Source organism: Camelus ferus, chromosome 16 (genome assembly GCF_009834535.1).
Source record: "Camelus ferus isolate YT-003-E chromosome 16, BCGSAC_Cfer_1.0, whole genome shotgun sequence".
Classification (NCBI taxonomy): Eukaryota; Metazoa; Chordata; class Mammalia; order Artiodactyla; family Camelidae; genus Camelus; species Camelus ferus.
The window spans coordinates 48,983,677-48,996,456 of NC_045711.1; the positions used below are offsets into that span (position 1 = coordinate 48,983,677).

The window sequence follows — 12,780 nt, forward strand, 5'->3', positions numbered from 1 at the left end:
GCTGACATTTCCATCACTCCCCAAGCAGTGCATATTTTGAATTCCTGATTTATCCCTTCCCACCTCCTTTACCCCCAGGTAACCATAAGTTTGTTCTCTATGTCTGTGAATCTGTTTCTCTTTGGTAGATAAGTTCATTTGTGTCCTTTTTTAAAAAAAAATTCCACATATAAGTGATATCATATGGTATTTTTCTTTCTCTTTCTGACTTAACTTCACTTAGAATGATAATCTCTAGGTCCACCCATGTTGCTGCAGGTGGCATTGTTTTATTCTTTTTTATGGCTGAGTAGTAGTCCAGTGTGTGTGTGTGTGTGTGTGTGTGTGTGTGTGTGTGTGTACACACGTACACCACAATGTCTTTATCCAGTCATCTATCAGTGGACATTTGGATTGTTTCCATGTCTTGGCTATTGTAAATAGTGCTGTTATGAACATTGGGGTGCTTGTATCTTTTTGAATTATATTTTCCTCTGGATATATGCCCAGGAGTGGGGTTGCTGGATCATATGGTAAGTCTGTTTTTAGTTTTTTGAGGAATCTCCATGCTGTCCTCCACAGTGCTGCACCAGTTCTTTCTACTTTTCTTTAAAAGAAAAAGAGGTTGTGCTTTATATACATACTGATTTCTTATCTGCTCTTCTTACTCATTAATCCATCACGAATGACTTGTGATGTCATTAAAATAGTTAGTGATATCATTAAAGTTCTTTATTGTACTAAAAATGGAAAAAACTAGAGAATACCAATAAACATAGAAAATGTTGAACTACCTATAGTTAACCTTTGTTAACATTTTGTATGTTTTACATATTCATTGTAGGCACACTAGAAAATAATACAGACAAACATAAATAATTATTACCCAAAATTAACTTTTGCTAGCATCAGTGTATATCCTTCCAGAAATTTTCTATATGTGTGTATCTTTTTTTCTTCCAAATATAAGCCAGCTACTATTTATTGAGCTCTTACTATAGACCAGCCACTGGGCTGGGTTCTTCATAAGTGTTATTTAATTCTCAAAAACTACCCTATGAGATAGAGTCTATTGTTATTCTTGTTCTACAGAAGAGAAGACTGGAATTACGCTGTGTGTATTGTTTTATAATATTTTTTTACTTGATGGTGTCAAACATTGACTTCCATGAAAGCTGTTTACTTCTACATTTTTAAGCACTTAACTGGCATCCATTGTATGGTTATACCATCGTTGTTCTTGGCTGAACTTTTAGATTACTTTCAGCTTTATGCTATTATAAACCAGTTTTTGCTATTATTATCGTCTTCGTGCATGTCTCTAATTATTTTCTTAAAGTCGGATCCTGGAAGTAGGAGTCTTGTGTTAGACCTTTGAAAGATCTTTAATACATAAATTACTTTCTAGAAAAATCATACCAATCTGTCTTACCCCAGGGAGTAGAAAAGAGTACCTGTTTTCCTGAATCCTTGTACCCACTGCAGGATGGTTATATATTCTGTATGTTTTTGAACATCTTCAGTGTGCCAGGCACTGTGCAAGCCAGTGGTCCCTACCTTTATGAAGCTAGCAATCTCTCTTTGTAATTTGAACCTCACCAGTTTCATCTATAGATAATGATACTGTTTACACTGCTTTTTTTAAATTTATTATAGTTGAAATTTTTTTTTCATATTTGCTGGCTCTTTTGATGTCTCTTACACAATGTTGTTCGCATCTTTTGCTTATTATCCTGTTGATTTCTAAGTCGTTTTTACATGTTAATGCTCTAGAGATTTAGGACACTGCCTTTGTTTCTATCATATATTACATTTGTCAAAGACAATTTTCCTTCCCATGTGTCATCTGCTTATTATATTCCTAAGTAAGTAATTCTTAGTAAGCAAGTATGTTAATCTTTTCCTGTATTTTGGTTGTCTTGCTTAAAAAGTCTTCCCTTACTTATTTTTTCCATATAGTACTTCTGTGATTTTATTATTTCTGTGATTTTATTTTTTTACACTTAAATTTTATAATTCAGCTAGAATTTGTTTGAGAGTAAAGTTATGAGGTAGGTATTTAACTTTATTATTTTTTTCTAAAAATTAACCAGTTGTTACACCTTGTATTTAATAATCTGTCTTTTCTGCCCTGGTGAAATACACTTTTACTGTTTCTTGTATAGAGCTAAGCCTGCTTATGGACTTTCTGTTTTGTTCCATTTATCTAGTCTTCTGTCCCTGTGCCCCTGTTGTAGCTGATCATAGGAACAGTTCATGATTTAAGTGAGATAAACACAGAGAACAAACTTTACCGTTACCAGAGGGTAAAAGGAGTGGGAAGGGATAAATCAGAAATTCGAAATTTGCACCTCTTGGGGGGTGATGGAAATGTTAGCTTGATTGTGGTGGTGGTTTCATAGGTGTATACATCAATCAAAATTTATCAGATTGTACATCTGAAATATGTGTAGTTTACGGTACAGGAATTATACCACAATAAAGGTGTTAAAAAAAAAGTTTAAGAGACAATGAAAGTAATGTGCTTAGCACAATGCCTGAGATATAGTAGCATATAGTAAAATAAATGTTTGCCTTGATGTTGATAATACACTTAGAGCATCAGACGTAGAAGCCTAACACATAGGTACTCAGTAGGTGTCAGTGCAGGCCTCCTATCAGAAGCTTCTGAAGAGGCGGGAGACCTATACCCTTTACAGGAGGTACCACACGAGAAAAAGTTCCAATAAGGATGATAATGGACATTGATGCTGTCGTTTGGCATGTGTATCTTCTTAGGTTAGACAGGCATCTCAGGGAATCCAGTTGACTTATGACATTCATCGTGAGCTTGTGATGAAGGGGACTGTTTAGGGTGAACTTACATTTCCCTCTTCAGGCAAACACTGAGCCGCCCAGGCTGAGTAGAGAGGAGCAGCGGGGTCGAGGTGCTCTCTTACAGGACATCTGCAAGGGGACCAAGCTGAAGAAGGTGACCAGCATTAATGATCGGAGTGCTCCCATCCTCGAGAGTGAGTCTGAGCTTCTCTCCTAGTGACCTGGGGACCCCAGAACTGACTTGGAGACTAGGCGGGGCTGTCACTTTTATTGTTGGATCCTGAGTGGGAGAGTTTTGTCTTGGGATGTTCTTTGGCTGTCTTCCCATCTCTTCATTGGAATACCTTCAGAATTTCTGTTTGACCTTTGAGAAGCCTTCTTAGGGTCTTAAGCCCCCCATCTCCTACTGTCACTAATGCTTTTAGGGCACATCCTTGGCTGCTCTGAGGAGACCACCACAGTCCTATAAACCACTCAGCTGAAGCCAACGATGATTTTGTAATTGCTACAAGTGTTCATTCTGGAGGGCCTCTGAGGGTTCTTCTCACACCTGGGTCCCTGAGCCATTAGCCTCCTCACCATGTGGGACTTGGAGAGGAGAGCCTGAAGAAGTCCGTTGAACATGTCTTTATCCTGGTTATCTGTCCGCCCTAAATAATGGAAGGCTGGCTCCTCATTCCTTTTGTTCTCTCTGTCGTCACAGCACAGTTTCATCCCCAACCCCACGAAGCTGTGGAGCAGAGAGCCCATCTTTCTATTTCAGTGGAAAGATGAAAGCAGTATTGGTTTGTTTGCAAATTTAAGTCCAGATAGAGGAGGGGTTTCTCCTTGGGATTGACTTGGTCACCAGCTTCAGAGCACATGAAATGAAAATCCTAATGGTATGCTTTCCAGAACCCAAAGGAAGCAGTGGTGGTTATGGCTCTGGAGCAGCTGCCCTGCAGCCCAAGGGAGGTCTCTTCCAAGGAGGAGTGCCAAAGCTTCGCCCTGTGGGAGCCAAGGATGGTTCAGGTATCTGATAAGTACTTCCTTAGGCTATTCCCAAGAGCATTCTTTTCTGCTGGGCCATCTGTGGTTGAGGAGTGTGGCAAAGGTGGGAGAGGGGAGGAGTGGGAGCAGGGGCAGAGTTACAGGGTGGAATAAAGCAAATCTGAGGGATTAAATAAAAATGCATTCAGCTTGTATTAGCAGTCTTTGTGACTGGGCCCAGAGCCCGGAACTGGGTTCAAACCCAGAACTGTACAGGGACCTCCCCTGCAGCTATGCAGGTTGCACTGAGGAGGCGGGGTGACGTGGAAATGCTGACCAATGTATGTGTGGTTCTGTTGACCAGTGCTGTCTGGTGTGTTTGTAGAGAGCCTAGCTGGTAAGCCAGCCCTCCAAGTCCCCAGTTCTCGAGCTGCTGCCCCAAGACCTCCAGTGTCCACAGCCAGTGGACGCCCTCAAGATGATACAGACAACCGAGCCTCACTCCCAGAACTGCCCCGGATGCAGAGACCCTCCTTACCGGACCTCTCTCGGCCTAATACCACCAGCAGTACAGGCATGAAGCACAGCTCCTCGGCCCCTCCTCCACCTCCCCCAGGACGGCGTGCCAACGCCCCCCCTACACCTCTGCCTATGCACAGCAACAAAGCCCCGGCCTACAACAGAGAGAAACCCTTGCCGCCCACGCCGGGACAGAGGCTTCACCCTGGTCGAGAGGGACCTCCTGCTCCGCCCCCCGTCAAGCCACCTCCTTCCCCTGTGAATATCCGAACGGGACCAAGTAGCCAGTCTCTGGCTCCTCCTCCTCCGCCTTACCGCCAGCCTCCTGGGGTCCCCAATGGACCCTCCAGTCCCACTAACGAGTCAGCCCCTGAGCTGCCACAGAGACACAATTCTTTGCATAGGAAGACACCAGGGCCTGTCAGAGGCCTCGCGCCTCCCCCACCCACCTCAGCCTCCCCCTCTTTACAGAGTAATAGGCCACCTCCCCCAGCCCGAGACCCTCCCAGTCGGGGAGCAGGTAAGTGCTTTCTTTCCTATCATCCTGAGAGTTGAATTTAACTTTTCTCTTCATCCTTTCCCCCAAAGCTCTCCTTCAGTGATTGAACTGAAGAAGAATTCACTTTCTCATTCAACAGATTTTTATGTGTGTCAGACTGTTGTAAGGGAAACAGCAATATATACAAAAGATAAAAAATCCTTTTTTCCTGGACAGTCAAGCAAATAGTAAAAAAAAAAAAATACACACACACACACACACACACACACAGTATATAAATGGTGTAGAGAAATACAAAGCAGAGAAGGGGATGGGATATACTGGGGTGGGGATGAGGTAATATTTTAAATTGCAGGGGTGAGGGTAGGGGTCGAGTCAGGGAAGGCCTTATGGATAAAGTGACAGTTTGGCAAAGACTAAAGAAAGTGAGGGAGTAAGCTAAGCAAGCCCTGAGGGCAGCAAACGCAAAGGCCCTGAGACTGGGGACAGCAAGGAGACCGCTGTGGCAGGACAAGAATGAGTGAGGGGCAGACTGGCAGGACATGGTGGTCAGAAAACTAGATTCCATGGGAGAACACTGCCGGGCTTTGTGAATACTTTGGGTTTTACTCTGTGTGAGATAGGGAGCCACTGTGGGCCTTGGAATTTGAAAGTAGCATTGATTTGCCTTTTGCAAAGGTTACTGGCTCCTCTGTTGAGAACAGACTTCAGAAGGACAGAGAGGCCAAAGGAGACCACTTAGGAGGCTAGTGCATTAAACTGGATAGATGGGTAGGATCATGGCAGGTGTGGTGGAAATTGGCGTTCAGTTTTGGATGTCAAGTTTGAGATGCTTGGTAGACATCCAAGAGGAAATAACGAATTGGTGATTGTCTATCAGACTCTGAAGTTCAGGAGAGGTCTGGGCTAGAGAGAGAAATTTGAAGGATATTGAGAACCATCGGTAGGGTGAGGTCACCTGGGGAGGGAGTGTGGATAGAGAAGAGGTGAGGCCTTCTTACCTGAGTGGTCAGTGATCAGAGTACTAAACAGGAAGCTGAGAAAGGGCCTCTAGTGAGGAAGAACGGAGGAACGCCAGGAGAGTGATGGAGAAACTCCAAGGTGGAGTGAATGTCAGCTGGGTCCTGCGCTGCTGGGTCAGGTAAGTTGAAGACTGAGAATGACATTGGTCTCTGAACATGGGAGTGATTTTGGGGACACTCCCCCAAACAAGATGGGAGCCTTTTGGGTAGTTTTAGTGGAGTGGTGGAGGAGGGAGGGTGAAGATGAGGGTTCAAGAATGCAGGAATAGGAGAAGAATTGGTGAAGATAACAGTATTTAAATATAGAAATCTCTTAGTTTGCTGTAAAGGGGGATGGGGGCTCAGGTACATGGAATAGTTGCTGGAGGAGGATGTGAAATTGAGGATTCCCCCCCCCCACGCACATGATGGGAGATATTTCAGCATCTGTTTGTATGCTGATGGAATGATCCAGTAGAGTGGGGGAAAACTGCCTGAGGAAAGTCACTGGGGAGGCAAGAAGGAATGGATTTTGATCCACAGGTCAGAGGTTGCCCTCAGATAAGAAAACAGGTAGTTCTTTCCTGGTGACAGGGGGGCAGGCAGGGCCTCTAGGCGTGGAAGCAGGTGGGTGGTGTGTGTGTGGTAGGAGCATGTGGAAGGTTTCTTCTGATTTTTTTTCCTTCAGTTTTCTTGGTGAAATTGAAAGCAAGGAGATATGCTGTGAATGAGGGGAAGGAAATAGAGATTTGAGGAGAGAGAGAAGAGGGCACTAAATGGTCATCTGGGAGCGTGGGAAAGTGAGTGGAGGAGGGAAGTGTGCTCAGATCACCAGCAGCACGAAGGGCCCACTTGAGCTCAGGGGCCACACATTTAAAGTGAGATTCCTCAGCTCAGCATGTGTTCAGCTGTGCATTTGCAGGTAGTGTGTCGGGTCAGAGTTGCGTGTAACCAGGGTGAGCGTTTGTTAGGCACGTGTGACTATCAGGGAGAACAGGGCAAGGGAGTTAAGGGTGTGTGTAAAGGAGTGATTGTAACAAGGGACCCTGGTCCTAAACTGAGTAAGGAGGGGATCAAGGGACCCTGGAAAAGGTGGAAGAGGGTATGTGACCTTACAAAGCAGCATGACTGGAAGTGAAGAATGAATGAGACCAGGAGGGCTCTCTGGGGCCTTCTTAGACTCAGGAATTTTGACTCCCATATTCTGTTACATCATTTGACTTGGAGCTGCACCCTCTGCAAATGGCTTTTGAGCTTTGCTTTTAAATAGTCAGTCCCTGCAGTTATAGATGAGGTCATTAATGAAGCAGGTATGTCACCAGGAAACTTGGATTAAAAGCCCATTAACTGAACTGCTGCTGAATGAGGCACACAGAGAATTGTATTCAGGAAGCTGGCAGCCCACGTCAGGGAGTCCCCTGGGAACTGGGTACATTGCCCAGCCTGTGTCTCCCTGGCTTTACCCATAAGGCTATAGTCCTAAAGTGACCTTTGACTTTACAAAGTTTAGGGATTAAAAAAAAAAAATGACCCTTTATCTGAGCAAAGCCTGTCTCTTTCTAAACCCAACCAGGAATAGAAGTGGAGAAAAATGTAATTTCTGTGGGTTGAACGGAGTTGTTTTAAATGTCTGCAGACTTCTTGCTTCCCACTCCTCAGGCCTTTTTTTGTGGTTTCTTTAGAAAAATGTGAAGTTACGAGCCTTGTTCTGTTTGCTAGCCATCACCAAGCCTGAGGCCTGGCACGAGCCTCAGCCTGCTTTCTGTGTCAATAACCAGGGCAGCAGTTCTTGAGAGAGATGCACTGAAAAAGAAAAAAAAAAAACATTTAATCAGAGATCTTTCGAACACTGGCTCTATTTGTTTTGTGATATGGGGCATACTCACTCTGATTCTCTGAGTTTGTTTCTGCATCTGTAAAATGGTGTTCACAGTACCTTCAGAGGGGGTCGTAAATAAAAGAACACAAAAAAGTGCTTCATAAACTGTGGTGTGCTGTTAGTGGTTTTATGCAGAGGACATCCAGGTAGTTTTCATCTCTGTTAATAAATCATACTGTGATAACAGTATGAGATAATAGACTTTTGTTTCTTTAAGAATTTACATTTGAAAGATTACTTTTATTTACAAATTTACAAAATTTACAAAAATACTTTTATTATTTAATTTATAAATAATTTATTATTTAATTTATAGAAATGCCTTTTCTTTCCCCCCACTGGGGGAATTAATTAGGTTTGTTTATTTTTTGAGGTGGTACTGGGGTTTGAACCCAGGACCTTGTGCATGCTAAGCATGTGCTCTACCACTTGAGCTATACCCTCCCCCTTAGAAATACCTTTATTTACAAATTGTTTATGTTTGAAAATTACTTTTGCCTTCCTGGGGTGCTCGGGGACCCAAAAATCCCTCATAAATGATCCATAGAGTTTGTTTCCTGAATTTTTCCTGCAGAGTAAAACAATATTTTTAAGGGAATTTTTTTTGTTTTTCAAAGAATAGGATACCATCATGCTTTCCTCAAAATTGGCTTTGTCTTGGATTATAAAAGTCCGTCTTCCCATCCCAAGGCTTCTTTTGCACACTGCTTGTTTCTTAGGGTCCCAGCTCTGCCACTTGAAATAATCTTAAAACTGGATGTTACAGAGAGCCCAGAAACTTCTTAGAGATAGCAGAGCCTGGTTGGGATGACTGACTGTAAGGGAGGGCACTGGAGGAGCCAAGCCAGTGGTTCTTGGTCCGGCTCCATTTTGCCTGTCCAGGTTGGCTCTAATCACTGCCACCTGCTCAGTATCTCACTGCTATCCTTTGAGCTTGGTTAATCCTGTCTACCTTACTCCTCCTGGCCCCACCCTAGCAGGAGAGGGAGACTCCCAGGACCCTGAGAAATCTGAGGGAAATATTTTGAAGATAACCTGAAAAAGCTTCCGTTTGGGTAGATTTGAAATGAAAACAGGGTTCAGAAATCTGGAGATTTCTCTTTAAGTATTGCATTTAATGGCCCCTGTCCATACTTAAACAGACCTTGAAGAGTGAGGAAGAGTTGACATTCTGAGCGTGTTTTATGGGAAGCTAAAACTAACATTTACGGTGCCTACGGTGCCAAACTCCTTGTCTGTACACATCATCGCATTACTGTTTCATGCTTAACTAATGATCGCTCTATAGAAATTGACAGTAATTCGGAAGAAATATTAATATATCCCCTTATTACTAAAACAGTGTTGTCTGTTAAACTAAGCAGTCTCTCCATGTACTGTTTAGGTAACAGCTGCTTATTGGATGTGGCCTAGGTACCAAAAGACACACTTCCATCTCACTGGGTTACACATGTGTTGGGGAGATACTTAATACTTGCGGTAGTTATGAAAAGCAGTAGGTAGCAGCTTTCTTACTGTGAGAGAGCAGCAGAAGTGTGCTGGGTCTGTTAGGTCCATGACCTTTGACAAATAACTTGAGTCCCAGTTTCCTCATTTGTGAAATGGGGATAATACCACATAATTTTGCAGGGATGGCTACAAGAATTTTTAAAGATTTAATGCCTATAAATACCCAGAACAGTGCCTGGAACATGATGGATACCAAATACTTGGTAGCTGTTGTTGTGGTTAGTTAGTGAAAAGCATAGAAATAATGTAACTTAAACACATTAGAACCTGTCCCAGCAATGTTCAGTATGCTTTTGACATTACCTTACGCTTAGCAGCAAATTTTTGTCTTTTAAGGGTGAATTTGATTTTGGAAAATGGCCAAAAATCAGAGTCATTGTAGGTACGGATATTTTTGTTGGTGGTGCGACCTGAGAAATGGGATGTGACCATCTGGTAATATTTATTACAGGCTTTGGAGACAGTTCCAAAAGAAGTGTTCCCAATTTTTTTGGACAATGAGCCTATCATTGGAAATATGTGATCTTTGCAGATGAACCTACTATATATGTAGTTTGAAAATCGCTCATTTTAGTCTGTCCTACTGAGTGCTAGGAGGAGTGACATAGCCCATAAATGCTGCGGGAGAGCAGAGGAGGAGGGAACCAGACCAGAGTGGGTTGCTTTGGGAAAGCCTTGAGAAGCTGGGACTTGAGTTGAACCTCAAGGGAAAGGTAGGATTTGGAGTCAGGGAAGAGGGATGGCATTTCTGAGTATTTCGGGGGCGTCACAAGAGCAAAGCAGATGTAATTCGGTTTATTCAGCAAATGTTGATGGAGTACCTACCATGTGCCGTACCTCTGGCTGAGCTTGGGAACTGAGATGAATAGACACTGCTCTGAGTTTTGAGGAATACTGGGGAGAAGCGTGTGTGATAATTATAACACACAGTAGAGTGGTAGAGAGATACGAGGCGACAGTGGCAGGGCAGAAGAGTGTACCTAATCCAACGTACAGGGAAGGAGTCAAGGAAGGGAGAAAGGAGGTGAGGTCAGGCTGACTGACGTGGTAGGTTACTGTGTAAGAAAGGAAAATGATTGGGTGAGACCCAGTCAAGGTAGGAAGCTAAGGATTTGAAACTTCACAATGTAGGAAACACAAAGCCCTTGAAAAAGTATGAGCAAGTATTTTGGGAGAGATTAGAGAGTTGGTGGTAAGCAGAACGGATTGGAAGGGTAAGAGCAGAAGCAAGGAGAACATTTGAGAGGCGTTTTGCAGCAGAATAGGCTAAATGTGAGAAAGCCCTGACTGAGAAGAATGGAGGAAGGCATGGAAAAGCAGAGGAAAAAAATCATCAAGAACAAGTAGAACTCTTGACTGACATGTCATGGGAAATGACAAGGAGTCATGTTTATAATGAACTTCGGCATCTGGGAGAATGGTCATGTTGTTAAACAGGGATGAGGGGAGGGTGAATATGATATTTAACATGCCGCTCGGAGACTCACAGAGCCTGGTCCTTTGGGAAAGCGCCGAGGCCCTCTCTTAGCCCATGTCTATCAACCCTCCCTGCCCCTCACCATCTCTACATCCAGACCTAACTGCTTTGGGTTTTCATTGCAGCTCCTCCACCCCCGCCACCCATGATCCGAAATGGTGCCAGGGATGCTCCCCCTCCACCTCCCCCGTACCGAATGCATGGGTCAGACCCCCCGAGCCGAGGAAAGCCCCCACCTCCGCCCTCAAGGACGCCAGCTGGGCCGCCCCCTCCTCCTCCACCGCCCCTGAGGAATGGCCACAGAGATTCCATTACCACTGTCCGATCTTTCTTGGGTAAGTAGCTAGCTGTTTCAGTCTCATAGTTCCCGTGGTGACCTCACTAATTTCAGTGGCCCCTGTAGAGTGGGAGTGGTGGCTGGGTGTCCTCTGTGTACTGCAGTTCCTCTCCTGACTGTCCCTCAGACTTCTGGGTCCCATCCATTGACATCCCTTTCCTTAGGCGGAGTCTAGACCTGGTTCCTTTGGGATAGCTTGAAGTAAAAGCACAGTGATTGTGCTAACTCTAAAGCCATTCTCTTACTCCCCAAGCCTTACTGTTGTGGTGAGCTTTTAGGTCAGAGAGTGATCCTCTTCAGGATTATTGAGACAGGAATTGCATATCATCCCAGGAAAAAGAGCTCCTTTCTGACCCTTTAAAAACAAAACAAAACACTCTGTATACAATATTATCTAATAATCCAAAGCCACTGACGAGCTGCATTACTTTGAAGAAGTCACTTCATTTTTCTGAACCTCACTTCCCTTATCTGTGGTGCAAGGAGATTGACTAGATCAGGAGTGGGTCAGGTTAACTTTTCCAAGGTTATAAATGAATCTTAGGCCCCACCTAAGAGAGACTAATTCATTACGTCTGGGATGGAGCGCCAAGTAAAGGTTGTCCAGAGGGTGTTGTCAGACCCTTTGTTGACGTCTAGAAAGATCTCTATACGGCCCCGTAGATTCTTTTGTTTGTTTTATGAGGAGAAGATAATTAGGTTCATTTATTTATTTCTATTTGGAGAATGCACTGGGAATTGAACCCAGGGCCTCATGCATGCTAAGCACACACTCTGCCACTTGAGCTATACCCTCCCCCTGTAGATTCTTTAATGGTTGACTCTTCTCTGCTCCTGCCCTCATCTGTTTCTGTTAGGTGGACCAGTGTTTTTTCTTTGAAAATATGCCTTTGGAATGTGATCAAGCCACACGCATAGAGGGACCATGGAGAGTGGGCGTGGGGGCCACGACCTGGCTTTCCCAACCACGTGGCAGAGCTAAATGAGGGTAGCCTGGGCCAGAAGGGAATTATCTGGTCAGCTCTCTCACTAGCTGGTGACAGATATTCCCGTGTTAGCTTAATTTCTGCCAGTTTGTGGATTCAGTTCAGTTGGTTTCCTTTGGTGATTGTCTGTAGGATGACTGTGTTACTGAAACACAGAACTATATTTCCTCCTCCTCCCATGCAAACAGCTGGGCTCCTTTCCTGGTATGTGCCTGGTTTTTGGTGAAAAGATGTAAAGAACTAATTCAAAGACTCACTTCTTAATGTAAAGAGCCTTTGAACACGTCTTCTGTGCTTGCGAGACTCTGAGAGTAATTCTCTTCCTGTGCTCATGAACCTTGCTTTCGTGAGCAAGGCCAGCCCTCTCGGTACATCAGAAAGCACGGGAGACTAGTCCAGGGAGGGTCAGACCTGGCACAGAGGCATGGGAGCAGAGGAAGGGTGACAGGAATTAACACTCTGTTCCTTCTGCAGATGATTTTGAGTCAAAGTATTCTTTCCATCCAGTAGAAGATTTTCCTGCTCCAGAAGAGTATAAACACTTTCAGAGAATTTATCCCAGCAAAACAAACCGAGGTGAGAAAGAAGAGTCATGAAAGTTCTTCCATGATTGCTGAGGATGTAGAATTGGTGTACTTTTCTTAGGTTAAAATTAGCTTCCTCATCTGCATTTTCTTAAAAAAACAACAAAACCTCATCCCCAGATTGTAAAGGTTAGCTTAAAGAGCCTGTCTCAAGCCTGTCTCTCCTTTTAGGAATGTTTAAGGTATTCAGGGTCTGGTGGGTGACCTTATGTATGTGGTTTTTA

The 12,780-nt window shown here is 43.9% G+C and overlaps 1 protein-coding gene across 6 annotated transcripts in view; it reads left to right on the top strand.

Moving 5' to 3' along the window:
- The window catches only part of WIPF2 (WAS/WASL interacting protein family member 2), a 39,556-nt gene that overhangs the window by 22,743 nt on the left and 4,033 nt on the right, over positions 1 to 12,780 (top strand). For 5 of the 6 annotated variants that reach the window (XM_032457972.1, XM_014562738.2, XM_032457971.1 and 2 more), the window contains 5 exons: positions 2,858 to 2,990; positions 3,691 to 3,807; positions 4,151 to 4,804; positions 10,775 to 10,984; positions 12,447 to 12,548. In XM_032457972.1, coding sequence (XP_032313863.1) covers positions 2,858 to 2,990; positions 3,691 to 3,807; positions 4,151 to 4,804; positions 10,775 to 10,984; positions 12,447 to 12,548 — 1,216 coding nt within the window. The remainder of the gene's footprint in view (positions 1 to 2,857; positions 2,991 to 3,690; positions 3,808 to 4,150; positions 4,805 to 10,774; positions 10,985 to 12,446; positions 12,549 to 12,780) is intronic. The other variant, XM_032457974.1, reaches the window with a different exon arrangement.